The sequence below is a fragment of the Ornithorhynchus anatinus genome, chromosome 4 (assembly GCF_004115215.2).
Source record: "Ornithorhynchus anatinus isolate Pmale09 chromosome 4, mOrnAna1.pri.v4, whole genome shotgun sequence".
NCBI classification, from domain to species: domain Eukaryota; kingdom Metazoa; phylum Chordata; class Mammalia; order Monotremata; family Ornithorhynchidae; genus Ornithorhynchus; species Ornithorhynchus anatinus.
Window position 1 is genome coordinate 34,596,677 of NC_041731.1, and position 18,908 is coordinate 34,615,584.

General features: G+C 45.9%; 1 protein-coding gene across 1 annotated transcript; it reads left to right on the forward strand.

Annotated features, from left to right (window-relative positions):
- The first annotated feature begins 8,322 nt into the window (after positions 1 to 8,322).
- On the forward strand, positions 8,323 to 18,566 carry EXOSC2 (exosome component 2). The gene is made up of 9 exons (XM_001507653.3): positions 8,323 to 8,479; positions 11,431 to 11,532; positions 12,628 to 12,673; positions 13,196 to 13,285; positions 14,035 to 14,100; positions 14,451 to 14,519; positions 16,364 to 16,540; positions 17,062 to 17,190; positions 18,056 to 18,566. Exons 1-9 carry the CDS (start codon positions 8,358 to 8,360, stop codon positions 18,134 to 18,136), a joined length of 882 nt encoding a protein of 293 aa, XP_001507703.1. The 5' UTR covers positions 8,323 to 8,357; the 3' UTR covers positions 18,137 to 18,566.
- Positions 18,567 to 18,908: the final 342 nt, after the last annotated feature.

Sequence of the window (18,908 nt, forward strand, 5' to 3'; positions counted from 1 at the left end):
GACCTGCTCATCGCTTGTACCTCCTACTGTCCCCTAGCTATCAAACCCTTACCTTTCACCTTTCCTAAGACAGACCCAAACGTCAGTATTGAGCACCCCCAGGGTCCTCCTCCGGCCACACGCTTGGTAACCCAAGAAGGCGGGGTGTCGTGTAAAATAAAGAAACTATAATAATATTAATTATAAGTATAAAATGTATAGAGTTTTCACGAACTGTGTTCAACTTCCAGAGAACTGTCACTTTAACTTTGTAAATATTTATCGAAGATGATATTTACAAAACTTTGATATTATATATTATTTGATTGTATATGTACGACTGTAAATACATTTGTACCTCTCTCTTGTATTCTAAAATAAAAATTACTTGGAACATTTATCGTTTAGCAAGGGAAAGATCTGGCATCTTCTTTATGCGTGTGTGATTCGGTGCCCTTGAGAAGGAGAGGGCCGTTTCAATCAATCAATTCATGTTTAATAGTGAATCGATCAACTGTATTTATTGAGCGCTTACTATGTGCAGAGCATTGTACTACTGACTCTGTACTTGAGGGGAAGCTCGTCCAACTCCATTTCCCTCAGTTTAGCCCTGTTGGTGGTCCGGGGGAAGATTCCTCAGAGGTTCTGGGTTCTAGCCTCAGCTCTGCCTGAAGTTTCCTAATATGGGTGAAGACCACTACTCTCCCATTGCATCCCAGCACCTCGGAAGGGCAGGGAGGAGAGAGTGTGACGGGTTCCGGGTGAGCCTCTCCCTCCATAATTCATTCCTCTGAGCAGATTGTCTGCCCTGAAGTCTCCGGTCCGAGACTCATCCGTCATTCCTGACGGAAGACTCCATCCATTCCCTCGCCTTTGGTACTGAGAGAAACGTTACATGACGTGATGTGAGGCGATGTCAAACCCCAGTCTAGGAGACGGCTGGATGCGCCAGCCTGGTTTTGCTTCTCAGCCCTAACCCTCCAGCGGGACCACCTCCTTGTTGTTGGAGATTCCAGCCCCTCGGAGGAGGGGAAAAAGACACCTCTGCCATGTCAACTCTGTTGTATTGTTCTGTCCCAAATGCTTAATAGAGTGCTCTTCACATCGTATGCACCCAATAAATACTATTGATTGATTGATACCAGCTCCCCAAGGGCAGAGAAGAGGATGTGGCTAGCCTCCCTGACCTGTAGCATGGTGGGCTCACCTGAGCTCAGGGATGCAGGAACACAAGTGCTCTTACTTCCCATTCCAGATTCTGAAATGACTTGCAGGCACGGAAGAGATTATCTCCCTTTCACAGCCACATGCTTTCCTTAATTTTGTTAATGTCCTTCTCTTTTGTGAAACCTGGAATTCCTCTTTCTCTCTCTCTCCCACTCCCTCTCCACCTCCACTTGGAATCTGCTGACATTTAACACTGCAAAAGCCCAGGTGCTAAAGTAACTTTCGGCGTTTCTTAAGGGACCGTAGATAAAAGTGGAGTCACAGTCCATGATATAGGGGGCTTCGTAAGAGACGGTTAACCCTCAGTAAGGATGACCTTTAGTTTTCAATAGCATTCGACGGCCATACCGAAGTTGGAAGTTGGGGATAGGACAGAAGATGTACCTCTCTTCAATCAGCACCCGACAGTCAGTCAATCGTATTTATTGAGCGCTTACTGTATGGAGGGCACTGTACTAGGTGCTTGGGTGAGTACGGTATGTAACGGTATAACTGATACATCCCCTGCCCACAACAAATTTACAGACTAGAGGCTTTAAGTATGAGTCTCCTGAGGGTGAAGCTCCGAGAGGCCTTCTCTGACTAAGCCCTCATTTCCCCCACTCCTTTTCCCTTCTGCATCTTCCTTACACTTTGATTTATACCCTTTAGTCACCCCACTTTCAGGCCTTTAGCACCTTCGGCACTTCCGTAATAATAATAATAATGTTGGTATTTGTTAAGCGCTTACTATGTGCCGAGCGCTGTTCTAAGCGCTGGGGTATACAGGGTAATCAGGTCGTCCCACATGAGGCTCACAGTTAATCCCCATTTTCCAGATGAGATAACTGAGGCACAGAGAAGTGAAGTGACTTGCCCACAGTCACACAGCTGACAAGTGGCAGTGCCAGAATTCAAACCCATGACCTCTGACTCCCAAGCCCGGGCTCTTCCCACTGAGCCACGCTGCTAATAACAATAATGATTATGATACTTGTTAAGCACTTGCTAGGTGCCAGACACTCTTCTAAGCTCTGGGGTTGATATACTTTCTCTTTCTCAGGGGGGTAGAGAGAAGCAGCGTGGCTCAGTGGAAAGAGCCCGGGCTTGGGAGTCAGAGGTCATGGGTTCTAATCCCGGCTCTGCCGCTTGTCAGCTGTGTGACCTTGGGCAAGTCACTGCACTTCTCTGTACCTCAGTCACCTCATCTGTAAAATGGGGATGAAGACGGTGAGCCCTAGGTGGGATGACCTGATTCCCTTGTGTTTCCCCCAGCACTTAGAACAGTGCTCTGCACATAGTAAGCGCTTAACAAATACCAACATTATTATTATTACAAGGTAATCAGGTTGGACACAGCCCCTGTCCCACATGGGGCTCACTGTCTTAATCCCCATTTTACAGATGAGGTAACTGAGGCACAGAGAAGTGAAGTGACTCATGTGGATGTATCTGTAATTTATTTTAATGTCTTTCTCCCCCTCTAGACTGTAAGATTTTTGTGGGCAGGGTTATATTGTACTCTCCCAAGTGCTTAGTATAGTGCTCTGCACACAGTAAGATCTCAGTAAATACGATTGATTGGTCATGACAGGGCAATCCTTCTGAAAACCTCCAACTTTCTAGGCATAGAGGCAGTTTCCAACTCTGGAACGGTGCTGGGGCCGGAGCTATGGCCAGAGTTTCGAGAAGGATCCCCCAGTGATGCTATGGATGATTAGAAGCAGCTTGGCCCAGAGGAAAAAACCCAGGGAGTCAGAGCACCTGGGTTTTAATCTCAGCTTGCCATGTAACCTTGGGCAAGTAGAGAAGCAGCGTGACTCAGTGGAAGGAGCCCGGTCTTGGGAGTCAGAGGTCATGGGTTTGAATTCTGGCACTGCCACTTGTCAGCTGGGTGACTGTGGGCAAGTCACTTAACTTCTCTGGGCCTCATTTCCCTCATCTGTAAAATGGGGATTAACTGTGAGCCTCACGTGGGACAATCTGATGATCTGTATCTCCCCCCAGCACTTAGAACAGTGCTCTGCACATAGCAAGCACTTAACAAATACCAACATTATTATTATTATTAGGTTAACTCAATGTCCTCATCTGTAAAATGGGAGTTCAATCCCTCTTCTCCACCCAACTCAAACGTGAGCCCCATGTAGGACAGAGACTGTGACTGACCTGATTATCTAGCTTATTAGTTTAATTTGTTTATGTGCTTGTTTATATAAGTAGTAAATTCATTTGTAATAATGTCTGTCTCCCCCTCTCGATTATAAACCCATTGTGGTCAGGGAACGAGTCTACCAACTCTATTATACTGTACTCTCCCATTTGCTTAGTACAGTGCTCTGCACACAGTAAGTACTCAATAACAAGCACTGATTATATAACCCAGTGCTTAGAGTATTGTGTTTGGCACATAGCAAGCCCTTAACTAATACTGTGATTATGCTTCTAGTCAGCATTTTGCTGTTGAATTTGAAAACCCACAGCCTTGTCTGTCTCCAACAAGCCAGCCTAGGAGTTGACTGTCAGCTAGTATCGTCTAGAGCAGTAAATTTTACAGTTTCCCTGTAACTCTCACTCCAAAGAAATCAATTAAGAGGGAGGCAGAAGCCCATATCACCTTAGGAAGGCATTCTGCAATGCTGGAATGTTCCCTCTTCTTTGTATTCTCACTTATTTTGCCAGGGCCTAATATGTTGTTCCTGAACTCTCACCCAAACTGCCTCAAACCAGGCCCAATTATGCGGGGCCCAAATCTGTATTCAGAAGGGAAACCAATTAGCCTTCTGGAGAGGGGAATAATAATAATAATAATAATAATGATAATGGAATTTGTTAACTAGCACACAAAACCCTACTGAAAGCTCACCTCCCCCAGGAGGCCTTCCCAGACCTGAGCCCTCCCTTTCCCTCTGCTCCTCCTCCCCTCCCCATCGCCCCTACTCCCTCTCTCTGCTCTACCCTCTTCCCCTCCTCACTGTACTTGCGTTATATGCACTTACTTATTATTCGATTTATTTTATTAAAGATTTGTATATAGCTACAATTCTATTTATTTTTAATGATGCTATTGATGCCAGTCTACTTATCTTGTTTTCTTTTGTTGCCTGTCTCCCCCCTTTTAGACTGTGAACCCATTGTTGGGTAAGGATTGTCTCAGTTGCCGAATTGTGCTTTCCAAGTGCTTAGTGCTCTGCACCTAGTAAGCGCTCAATAAATACGATTTAAATGAATTAAGTGCTTACTATGTGCCAGGCTCTGTACTAAGCACTGGGATGAATACAAGTTAATAAGGTCGGATCCAAACCCTGTCCCATGTGGGGCTCACTGACTCAATCTCCATTTTACAGATGAGGCAACTGAGGCCCGGAGAAGCGAAGTGACTTGCCCAGAGCCACAGAGCAGACGAGGGGTGGGGCCGGAATTGGAACCCAAGACCCTCTGACTCCGAGGCCCGTGCTCAATCCACTTCACGCTGGATTTGACCCTGGACAGTTGTGGCAGTGTCCTGAAGATGCCCAACTCGGGAATTCCCGTTCACATTTGGGTAGGGGTCACTCCTGCCCCATTCCTGGTGCCCAAGGGACACTGCTGAGGGAGAGACCTGTGATGATCTTTCGCACAGCTTCTTGACCAGCTCCTGGACTATACGGTGCCGAGAGATAACGGGGGAAAAAAGATTAGCACCCTCCCGCCCTTCCAACCGGCTATGTTGATGAGATCTTAGCCTGCAGTTTTCCCAGATTCCCAAGGACCTCCCAGTTGGACTTTCTGAATTTCAGGATTCAGTTCAGCAGGGCTCTGGAGCGGAATAATACATCCCTCTGAGCTCAGCAGTCAGCGTGGCATTGCCGCCCTCTGACGGCAACCGACTGCTCTCATCCTCCTAACCGGCTCAGAAGGGGAGAAAAGCCGATTATTGTGGTAGTTGGAGCTAAATTTGACTTTTCCACTCAGTATTTTAGGGTCTAGGTCAGTCGTATGAACAAGAAAGTAAACAGAGCTAGGTTCTTTCTGACTTAGAAGGAGGTTGGGTGTGGGAAAGGAAGGCACGAGGTGTAACTTCTAGGCTTCCAAGGAGCCAAAGGAATAATAATACCCTATTTATTTTGTTAATGAAATGTACATCGCCTCGATTCTATTTAGTTGCCATTGTTTTTACGAGATGTTCTTCCCCTTGACTCTATTTATTGCCATTGTTCTCGTCTGTCTGTCTCCCCCGATTAGACTGTGCGCTCGTCAAACGGCAGGGACCGTCTCTATCTGTTGCCGACTTGTTCATTCCAAGCGCTTAGTACAGTGCTCTGCACATAGTAAGCGCTCAGTAAATACTACTGAATGAATAATAATAATGTTGGTATTTGTTAAGCGCTTACTATGTGCAGAGCACTGTTCTAAGCGCTAGGGAAGATACAGGGTGATCAGGTTGTTCCACGAGGGGCTCACAGTTTAAATCCCCATTTTACAGATGAGATAACTGAGGCCCAGAGAAGTTAAGTGACTTGCCCACAGTCACACAGCTGACAAGCGGCAGAGTCAGGATTAGAATCCATGACCTCTGACTCGGAAGCCCAGGCTCTTTCCATTGAGCCACGCCGCTACTCTAATACTGATAATAATAATAATAATAATAATTGTTAAGCACTTGCTATGTGCTAGACTCTGCATTATGATGGGAGTTCCTAGAGCTTCAGGAATTTTGGGGTAATTCCATTTTCGTTTTGATGATAGAGTGACAGTCAAGGATTCCTCCGACTTTGGGGAAGGGACTCTTGTCTTCTGCCCCACAGCCGGCCTCTTGCTCACACCCTCCCCACTATAATAATAATTATAATGGTGATATTTTTTAAACGCTTACTATGTACCTCACACTGTTCTGCAACTCCCTCCCCTTTCACATAATAATAATGTTGGTATTTGTTAAGCGCTTTCTATGTGCAGAGCACTGTTCTAAGCGCTGGGGTAGATACAGGGTGATCAGGTTGCCCCACGTGAGGCTCACAGTCTTCATCCCCATTTTACAGATGAGGGAATTGAGGCGCAGAAAAGTTAAGTGACTTGATCACAGTCACACAGCTGACAAGTGGCAGAGCTGGGATTCGAACCCATGACCTCCGGCTCCCAAGCCCGGGCTCTTTCCACTGAGCCACGCTGCTTCCCGATCACATCTTCTGACAGATCACATCTTTCTCATCTTCAAAGCTCTTCTTGACATCTTATCTTCTCCAGTAAGCTTTCCTCAATTAAGCAAGGAGGCTGATACAGCAAAGAAGGGGGGAGTACGCGGCTCAGTGGAAAGAGCCCAGGCTTGGGAGTCGGAGGTCATGGGTTCGAATCCTGGCTCCACCACTTGTCAGCTGCGTGACTGTGGGCAAGTCACTTCACTTCACTGGGCCTCCGTTACCTCATCTGTAAAATGGGGATGAAGACTGAGCCCCATGTGGGACAACCTGATTACCCTGTATCTACCCCAGTGCTCTGCACATGGTAAGTGCTTAACAAATACCAACATTATTATTATTATTATAAGTGCAGCATGATGTAGTGGATAGAGCACAGACCCGGGAGTCAGAAGGACCTGGGTTCCAATTGTGCCTCCTCCACTTGTCTGCTGTGTGACCTTGGCCAAGTCACTTGACTTCTCTGGGCCTCTGTTTCACCATCTCTAATATAGGGATTGAAACTGTGAGCCCCATGTGGGACAGGGATTTTGTCCAATCCGATTTGCTTGTATACACCCCAGCGCTTAGCACAGTGCCTAGCACTTAGAAAGCGCTTAACAAATCCCATCATCATTATTGTCATTAATGTGGTAGCCATTTAGATGGTTAACTAACTTTATCGTACTCTCTCAAGCGCCTAGCCTAGTGTTCTGCGCACAGAAGGAGTCAGAGGTCATGGGTTCTAATTCCGGCTCTGCCATTTGTCTGCTGTGTGACCATGGGCAAGTCACTTCACTTCTCTGTGCCTCAGTTCCCTCATCTGTAAAATGGGGATGAAGACTGTGAGCCTCATGTGGGGCAACCTGATTACCCTGTATCTACCCCAGCACCTAGAACAGTGCTCTGCACCTAGTAAGCGCTTAACAAATACCAACATTATTATTATTATTCTCTGGGCTTCAGTTACCTCATCTGTAAAAAAAAGGGGATTAAAAAATGTGAGCCCCACGTGGGACAATCTGATTCCCCTGTATCTCCCCCAGCGTTTAGAACAGTGCTCTGCACCTAGTAAGAGTTTAATACCAACATTATTATTATTCTCTGGGCCTCAGTGACCTCATTTGTAAAAAAAAATGGGGATTAAAAAATGTGAGCCCACGTGGGACAACCTGATTCCCCTGTGTCTCCCCCAGCGCTTAGAACAGTGCTCCACACACAGTAAGCTCTTAACAAATACCAACATTCTTATTATTATTCTTCTCTGGGCCTCAATGACCTCATCTGTAAAAAAAAATGGGGATTAAAATGTGAGCCCCACATAGGACAACCTGATTCCCCTGTGTCTCCCCCAGCGCTTAGAACAGTACTCTGCACCTAGTCAGAGCTTAACAAATACCAACATTATTATTATTATTATTCTCTGGGCCTCAATGACCTCATCTGTAAAAAAAAATGGGGATTAAAATGTGAGCCCGACATAGGACAACCTGATTCCCCTGTGTCTCCCCCAGCGCTTAGAACAGTACTCTGCACCTAGTCAGAGCTTAACAAATACCAACATCATTATTATTATTATTATTCTCTGGGCCTCAATGACCTCATCTGTAAAAAAAAAATGGGGATTAAAAATGTGAGCCCCACGTGGGACAATCTGATTCCCCTGTGTCTCCCCCAGCGCTTAGAACAGTGCTCTACACCTAGTAAGCGCTTCACGAATCATTATAACGGGCCAACAGCGCCCCACCTCCTAACTGCCCACACCCAACATGGCCGAAGCCATTCCGCGTCCCTTAGTTAAGATGGCGGAGGCCTCGCCCTCCCCCCCCCCCCGGGCCGTTGCCAGGGGATGACGTCACGCCGGCGGGTGCAAAGCGGCGGCGGCGCCTGCGCAGTCTGAGGCCAAGATGGCGGTGGTTTCCCCCCGCCCGGGCGGTTGCTAGGAGACGACGTAGCCGCCCCACCCACCCACGTCGGCCGTTGAAGAAGGGCGGTCCACGCTTGGCCGCTGCCAAGATGGCGGTGGACATTGGCCTGCCTAAGGCCCGAAGGCTGGTGAGGGCCAACGCCGATGGCGAGAGGCAGAAACATTTGGTCGTGCCGGGGGATACGATCACCACGGACCCCGGGTTCATGCGGTGAGAGTGGGGACTGAGGGGATTGAGGGGGAAGGTCCGGTCCTGCCAGTCCCCAGGCCTTTTTCTCGCCCACGTCGGCCTCGCTGCCCCGCCGTTTCCGGTTTGTCCTTATCACTCATTCATTCAATCCCCTTTATTGAGCGCTTACGAATAATCATGTTGGTATTTGTTCATTTATTCATTCAACCGTATTTATTGAGCGCTTACCATGTGCAGAGCACTGGACTAAGCGCTTGGAATGGACAATTGGGCAACAGAGAGAGACAGTCCCTGCCCAATGATGGGCTCACAGTCTAATCGGGGGAGACAGACGATAACAATAGCAATAAATAGAATCAAGGGGATGGGACATCTCATTAAAATAATAGCAAGCGCTTACTGTGTGCAGAGCACTGTTCTAAGCGCCGGGGAATCAGGTTGTCCCACGTGGGGCGCACAGTCTTCATCCCCATTTTACAGATGAGGTCACTGAGGCCCAGTGAAGTGACTTGCCCACAGTCACACAGCTGACAAGTGGCAGAGTCGGGATTCTAACCCATGACCTCTGACTCTTGAGCCCTTACTAGTAATAATGTTGGTATTAAGAGCTTACTGTGTGCAGAGCACTGTTCTAAGCGCTGCAGGAGATACAGGGGCATCAGGTGGTCCCACGTGAGGCTCACAATCTAAATGCCCATTTTCCAGATGAGGTCGCTGAGGCCCAGAGAAGTGATGTTGGTATTTGTTAAGCGCTTACTATGTGCAGAGCACTGTTCTAAGCGCTGGGGGAGATACAGGGTCATCGGGTTGTCCCACGTGGGGCTCCCAGTCTTCATCCCCGTTTTCCAGATGAGGTCACTGAGGCCCAGAGAAGTTTAGTGACTTGCCCACAGTCACCCAGCTGACAAGTGGCGGAGCCGGGATTTGAACCCATGACCTCTGACTCCCAAGCCCAGGCTCTTTCCACTGAGCCACGCTGCTTCCCAATGTGCCAATATACTATGTGCAGAGCACTGTACTAACCGCTTGGAATGTACAATTCGGCAACAGATAGAGCCAATCCCTGCCCAATGATGGACTTACAGGCTAATCGGGGGAGACAGACGGACAAAAACAAGACAGCTTAATCACGATAAATAGAATCATCATAATGTTGGTATTTGTTAAGCACTTACTATGTGCCGAGTACTGTTCTAAGCACTGGGGGAGATAATAATAATGTTGCTATTTGTTAAGCGCTTACTATGTACCGAGCACTGTTTTACGTGCTGGGAGAGATAATGTTGGTATTTGTTAAATGCTTACTGTGTCGAGCACTGTTCTAAGCGCTGGGGGAGTTAATAATAATAATGTTGGTATTTGTTAAGCACTTGCTATGTGCAGAGCGCTGTTCTAAGCGCTGGGGGAGATACAGGGTGATCTGGTTGTCTCATGTGGGGCTAACAGACTTCACCCTCATTTTCCAGATGAGGTAACTGAGGCCCAGAGAAGTTAAGTGACCTGCCCACAGTCACCCAGCTGCCAAGTGGCAGATCCGGGATTCGAACCCATGACCTCTGGCTCCCACGCCCGGGCTCTTTCCACAGAGCCACCCTGCTTCCCTAATCATCATCATGATGTTGGTATTTAAGCGCTTACTATGTGCCGAGAACTATTCCAAGTGCTGGGGGGGATACGGGGTAATCAGGTTGCCCCACATGGGGCTCCCAGTCTTCATCCCCATTTCAATACTACTACTACTACTAATAATAATAATAACAATAATAATAATGATGGCATTTAAGCGCTTACTCTGTGCAGAACACTATTCTAAGCACTGGGGGAGATACAGGGTGATCGGGTTGTCCCACATAGGACTCAGTCATAATCCCCATTTTACAGATGAGGTCACTGAGGCCCAGAGAAGTGAAGTGACTTGCCCAAAGTCACACAGCTGACAGGTGGCGGAGCTGAGATTAGAACCCATGACCCCTGACTCCCAAGCCCCTGCTCTTCCCACTAAGCCACTCTGCTTCATGGTCTGCCTGTTTGCAGCCAGACTTTTCTTCTGGGCTGCTGTCCTGGCTTCGTGTGCTCATCTCTTTTTTATTTCTTCCCCCTCCACCTACTCAGTGTTTTTTCACGTGTCTTGTGTTCTACGGCAATTAGTCGAGGCGTGTAGATGCTGGTACTTTCTTCGACACTGTATGTAAACAGTCTTACCCACCAAAGATGAACACGCAGCACATCTTCTCTTAATCCAACAAAAAAAAGTAAAGCTAAAGCCCGATATCTACTTGGTTATCGTATTTGTTTCTAATATGCCAAACTCTTTTACTAAGTGCTGGGGTGGATACAGTATTTAATACATGTGACCTAGTCCATGCCCCACGAGGACCCACGGGCAAAGGGGGAGGAAGAACAGGTATGTTATCCTCATTTTTTACAGATCAGAAAAGTTAGGCATAAGAAAAACTGTGTCTTTCCCTAGGTCATAAAGTAGGCAATCTGAGGAGTGGAGATAAAACCCAGGTCTCCTGACTCCCAGGCCCAAACTCTTTCCATGAAGCCATGCTATTTCTCAGCTCTGCTAATGCTAACCGTCTCCACGGCACTAATCAAGCAGCGTGGCCTAGAGCAGTCTAAACGTTCCTCTGCCATTTGCCTGCCGGGTGACCCTGGGCAAGTCACCTGACTTCCTCCACTGTAAAAATGGGGATTCAGCACTTAAAACTGGGAGCCCCATGTGAGGCAGGGACTGTGTCTGATCTCGTTACCTTGATTCTACCCTATCATTTCAGAGTGACACATAATAAGTGCTTAACAAACACCATTTTTTTTTTTAAAAAAAAGGATAACTTGGATCCAGCCAAATTGGATCGTGCAGAGAAGTGACATTGTCCTCTTGAATGTGCTTTCCCAGCGCCCTGGAGAGAGCTAGATAGTAACAAGTTATGATGCCTGGTGGTTAATGCGTGTGAGTGTTTTGACAGAGGTCATGGAACCTATATGGAAAATGAGAAGCTCATAGCATCCGTGGTGGGCTGTGTGGAGAGAGTAAACAAACTGATCTGCGTGAAAGCTTTGAAAACAAGGTGAGTTAACCCGTGGAAAACTCTGTGGGAAGACCAGAACAGAAGCAGGGGTGATTTAATCAGCTAATGGTAATAAATATGGGCCCTAAAAGTTGGGAGAACTCTAGGGACTGGGGAGAGGTTAAATGCTTTTTGTTTTGTTTTTTCTTGTAATAACCTAAATTGCAACTAAGATGGATGGAAATTGCCAGGGGAGGAAAATCAGACAAGGACTGAATATCAGACTTATGGGGAGTGATTATGATTTCTGTAATTGGTGATCTGTCATTCCAGTTTGCTATGTCTTTATTCTTTGGGAAAGGGGTATTTAGTGTTAACTAGTGCACCTCTTGGGTAAGAATGATGTGTATAAAATGTAAATAAGGGATTAGTCTCAATCAAAATATTTCCATTTGCTCTAACTTTATACCATTTGCCAATTATCTTGAATTTGAAGCTTGAATGTTCCAAGAAGGAAATATACTTAAGGGGCTGGTTATGATGTAGGTTTTGAGGGGAACGGGTTCCTCATTTCCTCAAAGAACAAGATAGTTTTAGTGGACCTGGGCCACCTCTTTGGGTGGCAGGAGATCTAGGAGAAGAGGGAGAGAGCGAGGGAGAGAGCGAGAGAGAGAGAGCGCGCTCGGTGGTACTTGGGTCTGAGATTTTGCTCCCAGGTTCTCATAGCTTACTGACTACCCTTTTCCTCCCAAAATCTCCCCAAGGGGGTCTTTGCAGAGCCCCCACCGCGTAAATAAACTAGAAGTGGTGCCATGAGACGTTCATGGAGTTGCACCCCAAAAGTAGGTAGTCCTTTTGATGGTACCATCTCCCTGGGCAGCAAGGGATCCTTGGAGAGATGGCACAGTTCATCAGAGTTCCTGCGGCACCACTTGGGGTTTTCTTTCAGGTTGGGGGCACGGGATAGGCCCAAAGAGCGGTGCCAGGGAAGGCAGCTGGTAAATCTGCTGCTCTCCGGTGTCCTCGGCCCATGGCCCTGCCGCCCCCCTGTGCTGGTGGGACTTCAAGACCTCCTCCCCCAGTGCTATTTCTAGTGGGCGTAGTAAAACTGAAGTTAACCGCAGTTAAATTTTTTTTTTTAAATACCTTTTCCAGATACAATGGTGAAGTTGGAGATATCGTGGTGGGAAGAGTTACAGAGGTAAAGTTGAGGATACTCCTGGATCTTGTGGTTTTTCATAAGGTTGTTTTAAAACCTCACTGGTCTTCTAACAGCTGCTAAATTTCCATTTAGATCTGTTACTTGTTTTAAAAAGAATACGGATGTGGGTGATGAGATCTGATTTATGCCATTTATCCCCATAAAACAGGTGTTAACTTTGCCAGTGTTTGTTCATTTCATTTAATCATATTTATTGAGCGCTTACTGTGTGCAAAGCACTGTACTGAGCGCTTGGGAGAGCACAATACACCGGACACGTTCCCTGCCCACAAGGAGATCACAGTCTAGAGGGGGAGGTGGACATTAATATACATCAATTATATATATAATTAATATACATAAATTTTATATGGTTGTATGTGTGTGTGTGTATATGTACATATATATGCTGTTAGTTCCCTTTGTTTCTTGGAGAAATCTGGAGTGTAATTATTATTTTTGATTAGGATATAGGCTTTTGTTCTTTCAGAGTACATAATCAGGGGATTTCTCTTCTGGTAGGTTCAGCAGAAGCGATGGAAGGTGGACACCAATTCCAGGCTTGACTCAGTCTTACTTCTCTCCTCCATGAATCTCCCAGGAGGAGAATTGGTGAGTAGAACCACAGACCAATGTCCGAGTGGATTTCCTTTTGACTACTCACTGCAGCAGCTCTGAAGACTTGTGGACTAACCCACGTAGGCTGTGGGATGTGTAATTTGAAATTATTTTACATCCGTCGAATACCATTATTTGAATGATTTGTTGGCTGAGGTATTTTGGGGTGAAAACTTCAGTCACGGGGAAGTGGAGTTGTTGTTGGAGGCGAGGCAGGATTAGGTGTCCCTTTGTTGACCATGGTCCTGGTAAGTTTGAAAATTCTTACTATTTTTTTCTCTCAACATAATCATTCCTTCTCTTTCTCACTCTGTCCTTTCTGCTAATCTTTCTATTCCCATCCTTTATGTGATTTAAACAAAAATTTGTGAAGTAAAGGTTCTTTGAAAGTCAGCATGGCCTAGAAGAAAGAGCACGGGTCAGGTAGCCGAAGTCCTGGATTCTAGACCCACCTGGGCCACTGGCCTGTGGTGATCTTGGGCATGTCACTTCATTGTTCCTGTCTTAGTGTCCTCATCTGTGAAGTGGGGATGGTAGTACTTCGTTCTCTGTCCTTCACAGAGGAGATGCGAGGTTAAAAAAGGTAATCGAAAGAGCATTTTGGAAAAAGACAAATACTACACATTAGTACAAAATACCATTAGAGCACCTTAGAGGAAGGTGTTAGGTACTCTAATAAAAAAAGTGTGTTTACTCTGGGATCTATTTTTTTTAAATCCTGTTTCATTTCCTGTGCACATCAGAGAAGAAGATCAGCAGAGGATGAACTTGCAATGAGGGACTTCTTGCAGGAGGGGGACCTGATCAGTGTATCCTTGTGTTTTTATGAATTGTCAAGTTGTGGCGTTCCTCTTTCGTTGACGTTAGTGGGTGATTTTTATCTTCACCAAGTTCATATAGCTCTGACCTCCCAGGATGTCTTCCTGTTTTCAGTTCCGATTTAATTCAGCTCACATACTGTTTTGTTTTGTGGATCTTGTGGCTGTGGGGCTTAACCACAGTGCACTCTGCCAGAGTAGAGGTTGTGTTTCACGATTGAGATTTGTTTATTCTAGGGCAGGGAAAATGTGCTATTTAGGAAAGGTGGGGACTAGAAATGGGTGAGAATTTTGGGAGGCAGACGCAACCAATCTGTTATTACCTTCATCAGTTCTAACAGGCTGAGGTCCAGGCAGTGTTTTCTGATGGCGCTGTGTCTCTGCACACTCGGAGTCTGAAATACGGCAAAGTAAGTTGGGCTTTTGGGCACTTTTTAAAATAATTCTCCTTGGATTGAGGCTTCAGCTTTATTGTTAAGTCTCTTTAGTCATCATCGTCATTATTATTATTACTAGTATTCCTTCAGTCGTATTTATTGAGTGCTTACTGTGCGCAGAACACCGTATTAATCGCTTGGGAGAGTACAGTACAACATTACAGCTTCTCAAATTTTGAGGATGATGTACACACCCCAGAGAGAAGCAGCATGGCCCAGTGGATAGTGCATGGGCCTGAGAGTCAGTGGACCAGGTTCTAAATCCACCTCTGCCATATGCCTGCCGGGTGACGGGGCAAATCACTTCACTTCTCTGGGCTTCACCTGAAAGATGGGGATTGACTGTGAGCCCTATGTGGGACAGGAACTGTGTCCAACCTGATTAGCTTGTCCCAGTGCTTAGTAGAATTCCTGGCACGTAGTAAGCGCTTAACAAATACCATAAAAAACAAAACACTTCCAGTTTACTGATTTCTGGTGGGTTGTTTTTGGGTATGGGTGAGATGTAAAAAGGGAGAGAGCGAGGTGCTTTATGGAGAGTGAAGAAGGGCTGACTCGGAATCCACCTTACTAGTTGTACTAATAGTAATAACTTATCATTGGCTTTAAAGCTCCTTTTCCCTTCCTACCTTACCTCTCTGATCTCCAGGCCACACACTTCACTCCCCTAATGCCAATCTACTTATTGTACCTCAAGCTCATCTGTCTTGCCATCGAACCCTCACCCGTGTTCTGCCTCTGGCCTGGAGGTCCTTCCCCCCAAGCGCTTACTACAGTGCTCTGCACATAGTAAGCGCTTAGTAAATACCACTGAATGAATGAATATCTCACCGATCACTTTTCCCACCTTCAAAGCCTTATTTAAAGCACCTCTTCCAAAAGGTTTTCCGACTAAACCCTCACTTCCTCTTCTCCCGCTCCTTTCTGTGTCACTGTTGCCCTTGGATTTGCACTCTTTATTCACCCCACCCGTAGCCATACGTAATAAATTATATGGCCATAATTTATTAATAATAATGTCTGCCCCACCAGTCTGTACATTCATCGTGCGCAGGGAACGTATCTACCAATTCTGTTACTCTCCCAAGCGCTTAGTACAGTTCTCTGCACACAGTAAGCACTCCGATAAAACTGAGTAATAATCTTCAGAATTTAGAGCTTTTTCTGGAAGTGGAGAGAAGGCCTGAGCAACCTCTGTTCATTGGGCTCACAGAGCTGGGGAGAAGTATTAGTGTTTGTACACTGGCATCCACCTGGACCAGTGGCTTTGGAAGTGCTAGGGTACGTTGCTTTATCCTCCATGAAGGAGAATTTCCACCCTAGTCGCTGTATAATCAGGTCAGAATCACTTTTGGATATAGTTCATAAGCTCAGTGTAATTGCTTTTCCTTCTCAGGGGACATAAATTTAGCAGGAAGGAAAAAACTGGCTCCCTCAGAATGAAATGAAACTTGCACACTTGAAAAACTGAAAAGAGTATTTTCACTGACCGAATTTGGCCTGACCCTTTGAGGCTTTCAAAATGGAACCTGATTTCCCTGAAAAAAGCAATTGTCTCTTCTTGGGTTTCAGTCTTCAGGGAGCAATTTTTATTGATCCTTTTTAAACTAAAGAAAAACTAAAAATCCCCCCACCTTTCTTTTTTCCTAGTCTCTGTGTTTTATATAGTGATACTGACTTTGATTTTAGAAGAATTCAAGCCCTACGAATCCAAAAGGGAATGAATTTGCTATATAGCAATGATGGAAAAAGATTTTATGCTTCCCCTTTCCCCTCTTATGCCACCCCGCAACTCCTGATGTTACATTTTTATTCAGCTAGGGCAGGGTGTGCTGGTCCAGGTTTCTCCTTCCTTGGTGAAACGGCAGAAGACTCACTTCCACGACTTGCCCTGCGGCGCTTCGATAATTCTGGGCAATAATGGCTTCATCTGGATCTATCCAACATCTGAGCAAAAAGAAGAGGAGGCAGGGGGCTTTATCGCCAATCTGGAGGTGAGGAAACAGCATCAGTGTCGCTCGGAGAGGGAAGGGAGTCTGTCGACGACAAAAGAGAAGTAGACGTGTTCTCGGGAGTAAGTGAACGGCAGGCCGGATTTCCATTGGGAGCTGCTAATGGGCAGGGCTCCACACTCAGTACAGGAAAGACTGAATTGATCTTAGTATTAGCAGAATCAACAGAGGAGGCGATGTCTTAGGGAGCCAGAGCCTCTCTGGGTATTAGATGAGTCGAAATCATCTCTACTCGTCATAACATTAAGAGCACTTATTGAGAACCTGCTTCTCTCTGCTGGCACCATCTCTCTGACATAATTGATCTAGTTTAGCGTATGGATTTGGGTCTTGGGTGAGGAATTGTTTTGAATCAACGTAGAGAGCTTTCCATTTCCTGATGGCATTGTCCTTCTCTGACTTGGTCCTGACTAATCTTTTTTCCTCTCTCTCTTTGTCTCTCTCTCTCTCTCTCTCTCATTTCTTTGTCACCCTTTATCTCTCTATCTTCCCTCCCCTTGCAGCCCATCCCCATGTCAGATCGTGAGGTGATATCCAGGCTCCGGAATTGTGTCGTGTGTCTGGTTTCTCAGAAGGTGATGTTATACGACACCAGTATCCTCTATTGTTATGAAGCGTCTCTTCCCCATCAGGTACTTAAATCAGTTGCTCCCCTTGACTTTGCTATCCTTTTTTTTTTTTGATATTTGTTAAGCGCTTATTATGTGCCAGGCACTCTTCTAATTGCTGGGGTAGATAAAAGGTAATCAGGTTGGATACAGTCTGTGTCCTCATGGGACTCACAGTCATAATCCCCATTTTACAGATGAGGTAACAGGCACAGAGAAGTGAAGTGGCTTGCCCGCGGTCACACAGCAGAAAAGTGGCGGAGCTGGGATTGGAACTCAGGTCCTGCTGACTCCCAGGGCCTGTGCTCTATCCTCTAGGTCACGCTGCTCTTCCATGAGCACATGGTAGGGGTGACAGCCATTTTGTGTCGGTTACAACTAGGGATTCCAGCCCTTGACTTGAACTCATTCAGTCGTATTTATACACTGTGACTGGATTTGCTGATGCAGTATATGAATATGTAGAATGAACACAAAAAGTTTTAAAGTCCATTCTCCAGGTGGCCAGTGGAGTGAGATGGTGCAGTAATATTCTCCAACATTGAATACTCTTCTCAGGCATGTGGATTTCACACTGTTTTGTGGGAGGTCTAAATTTAAATAACTCCCAGTCCTTCTGGTCTTCAGACCTTTTGCCCCTGACTTCAATTATATGTTTTAGGGAATGCAGAAATCATCTGTAGTTCGTTGGTACCCCAGAATGCCTCTGAATTCAACCGATGCCGGTTGGGTCTTGCGGAAAGAAGCTTATGAGACTGGGCTGAAATCTGAGGCCTTTCAGTTGCAGTAACCCAGGATCTAGGCATTTGCACTGCACGTTTTGTGGTGTGGGGCTCTGGGTTTTTCCTCTGTGCTACTTGTCCTTACAAAGAGTTTTCTGTCTTTGCAGATCAAGGACATCTTAAAGCAAGAGGTCATGGAGGAGATTGCATTGGAAACTCGCCAGAGACTTATGGAGCTGGAGGGATAGGAAGATAAGAAGGACTGGAACAGAGATTGCCGGTCTTTGGTCTCCACGTTCCCCTTCCCCCATTATTGAGATGTAAAGCCCCATCCACACAGACCGGCAGAGCACGTATAAGCAAGCTTTCAAAAAATGTCAAAACAATGCTGCAAAAGCATATATTCCGTGGACCGAGGGGTTGGACGACGGTGCAAGGCTACGGAACCACTCATTTCTTACTGTTGTTCATTTTTTAAATTAAGTTCTGAATTAGGAGTTTCGCACTGGTGTCCCCATTAAATTATAAGCTCCTTAAGGCCAGGGGTAACTTATTCTTTGTTAAGTCCCGAGCCCCTCACTTGCCATATTGTTTTTGTTGTTGTTTGTTTATGTTTTAAAGTGGATGATGTGAAAGGATCCACTTGGAATTTTACCCAAAAAGTGTGGTCTTCCATTACGTTGGTTTTTTTCTCCGTTCTTTATTTCCATGTCTCCCTTCTTGCTCCATTCCAAAGCCTTAAATTCCTTTGCTTTCCAGGATTCTTCACTGTGCAGAGTAGAAAAATTAATTGGTTTTCGGATAGGATTTTATTGAAGTGGGTTTCAAGAGGGGACACTTTCAGCTCAGGATTATGAATGAAGACCTGTAATCCAGCGACTTTATCAAGCCATCTTGCCTCTTTTGGATCCTCATGAGTGAGAGCACCAAGAAAGCAAGGTATTGTTATACATTTTGCAAATGGCCTAGCACTAGTTAAGGATCTGTGAGCCTGGACCTTTGGGGAATGACTCCAGCTTG

Bases quoted from the DNA above. Each gene is read 5' to 3' on its own strand.
- EXOSC2 (XM_001507653.3), top strand. From the start codon at position 8,358: ATGGCGGTGGACATTGGCCTGCCTAAGGCCCGAAGGCTGGTGAGGGCC. The intron at 8,480-11,430 runs GTGAGAGTGGGG...GTGTTTTGACAG, and splicing joins ACGGACCCCGGGTTCATGCG to AGGTCATGGAACCTATATGG. The intron at 16,541-17,061 runs GTGAGGAAACAG...CTCCCCTTGCAG, and splicing joins GCTTTATCGCCAATCTGGAG to CCCATCCCCATGTCAGATCG.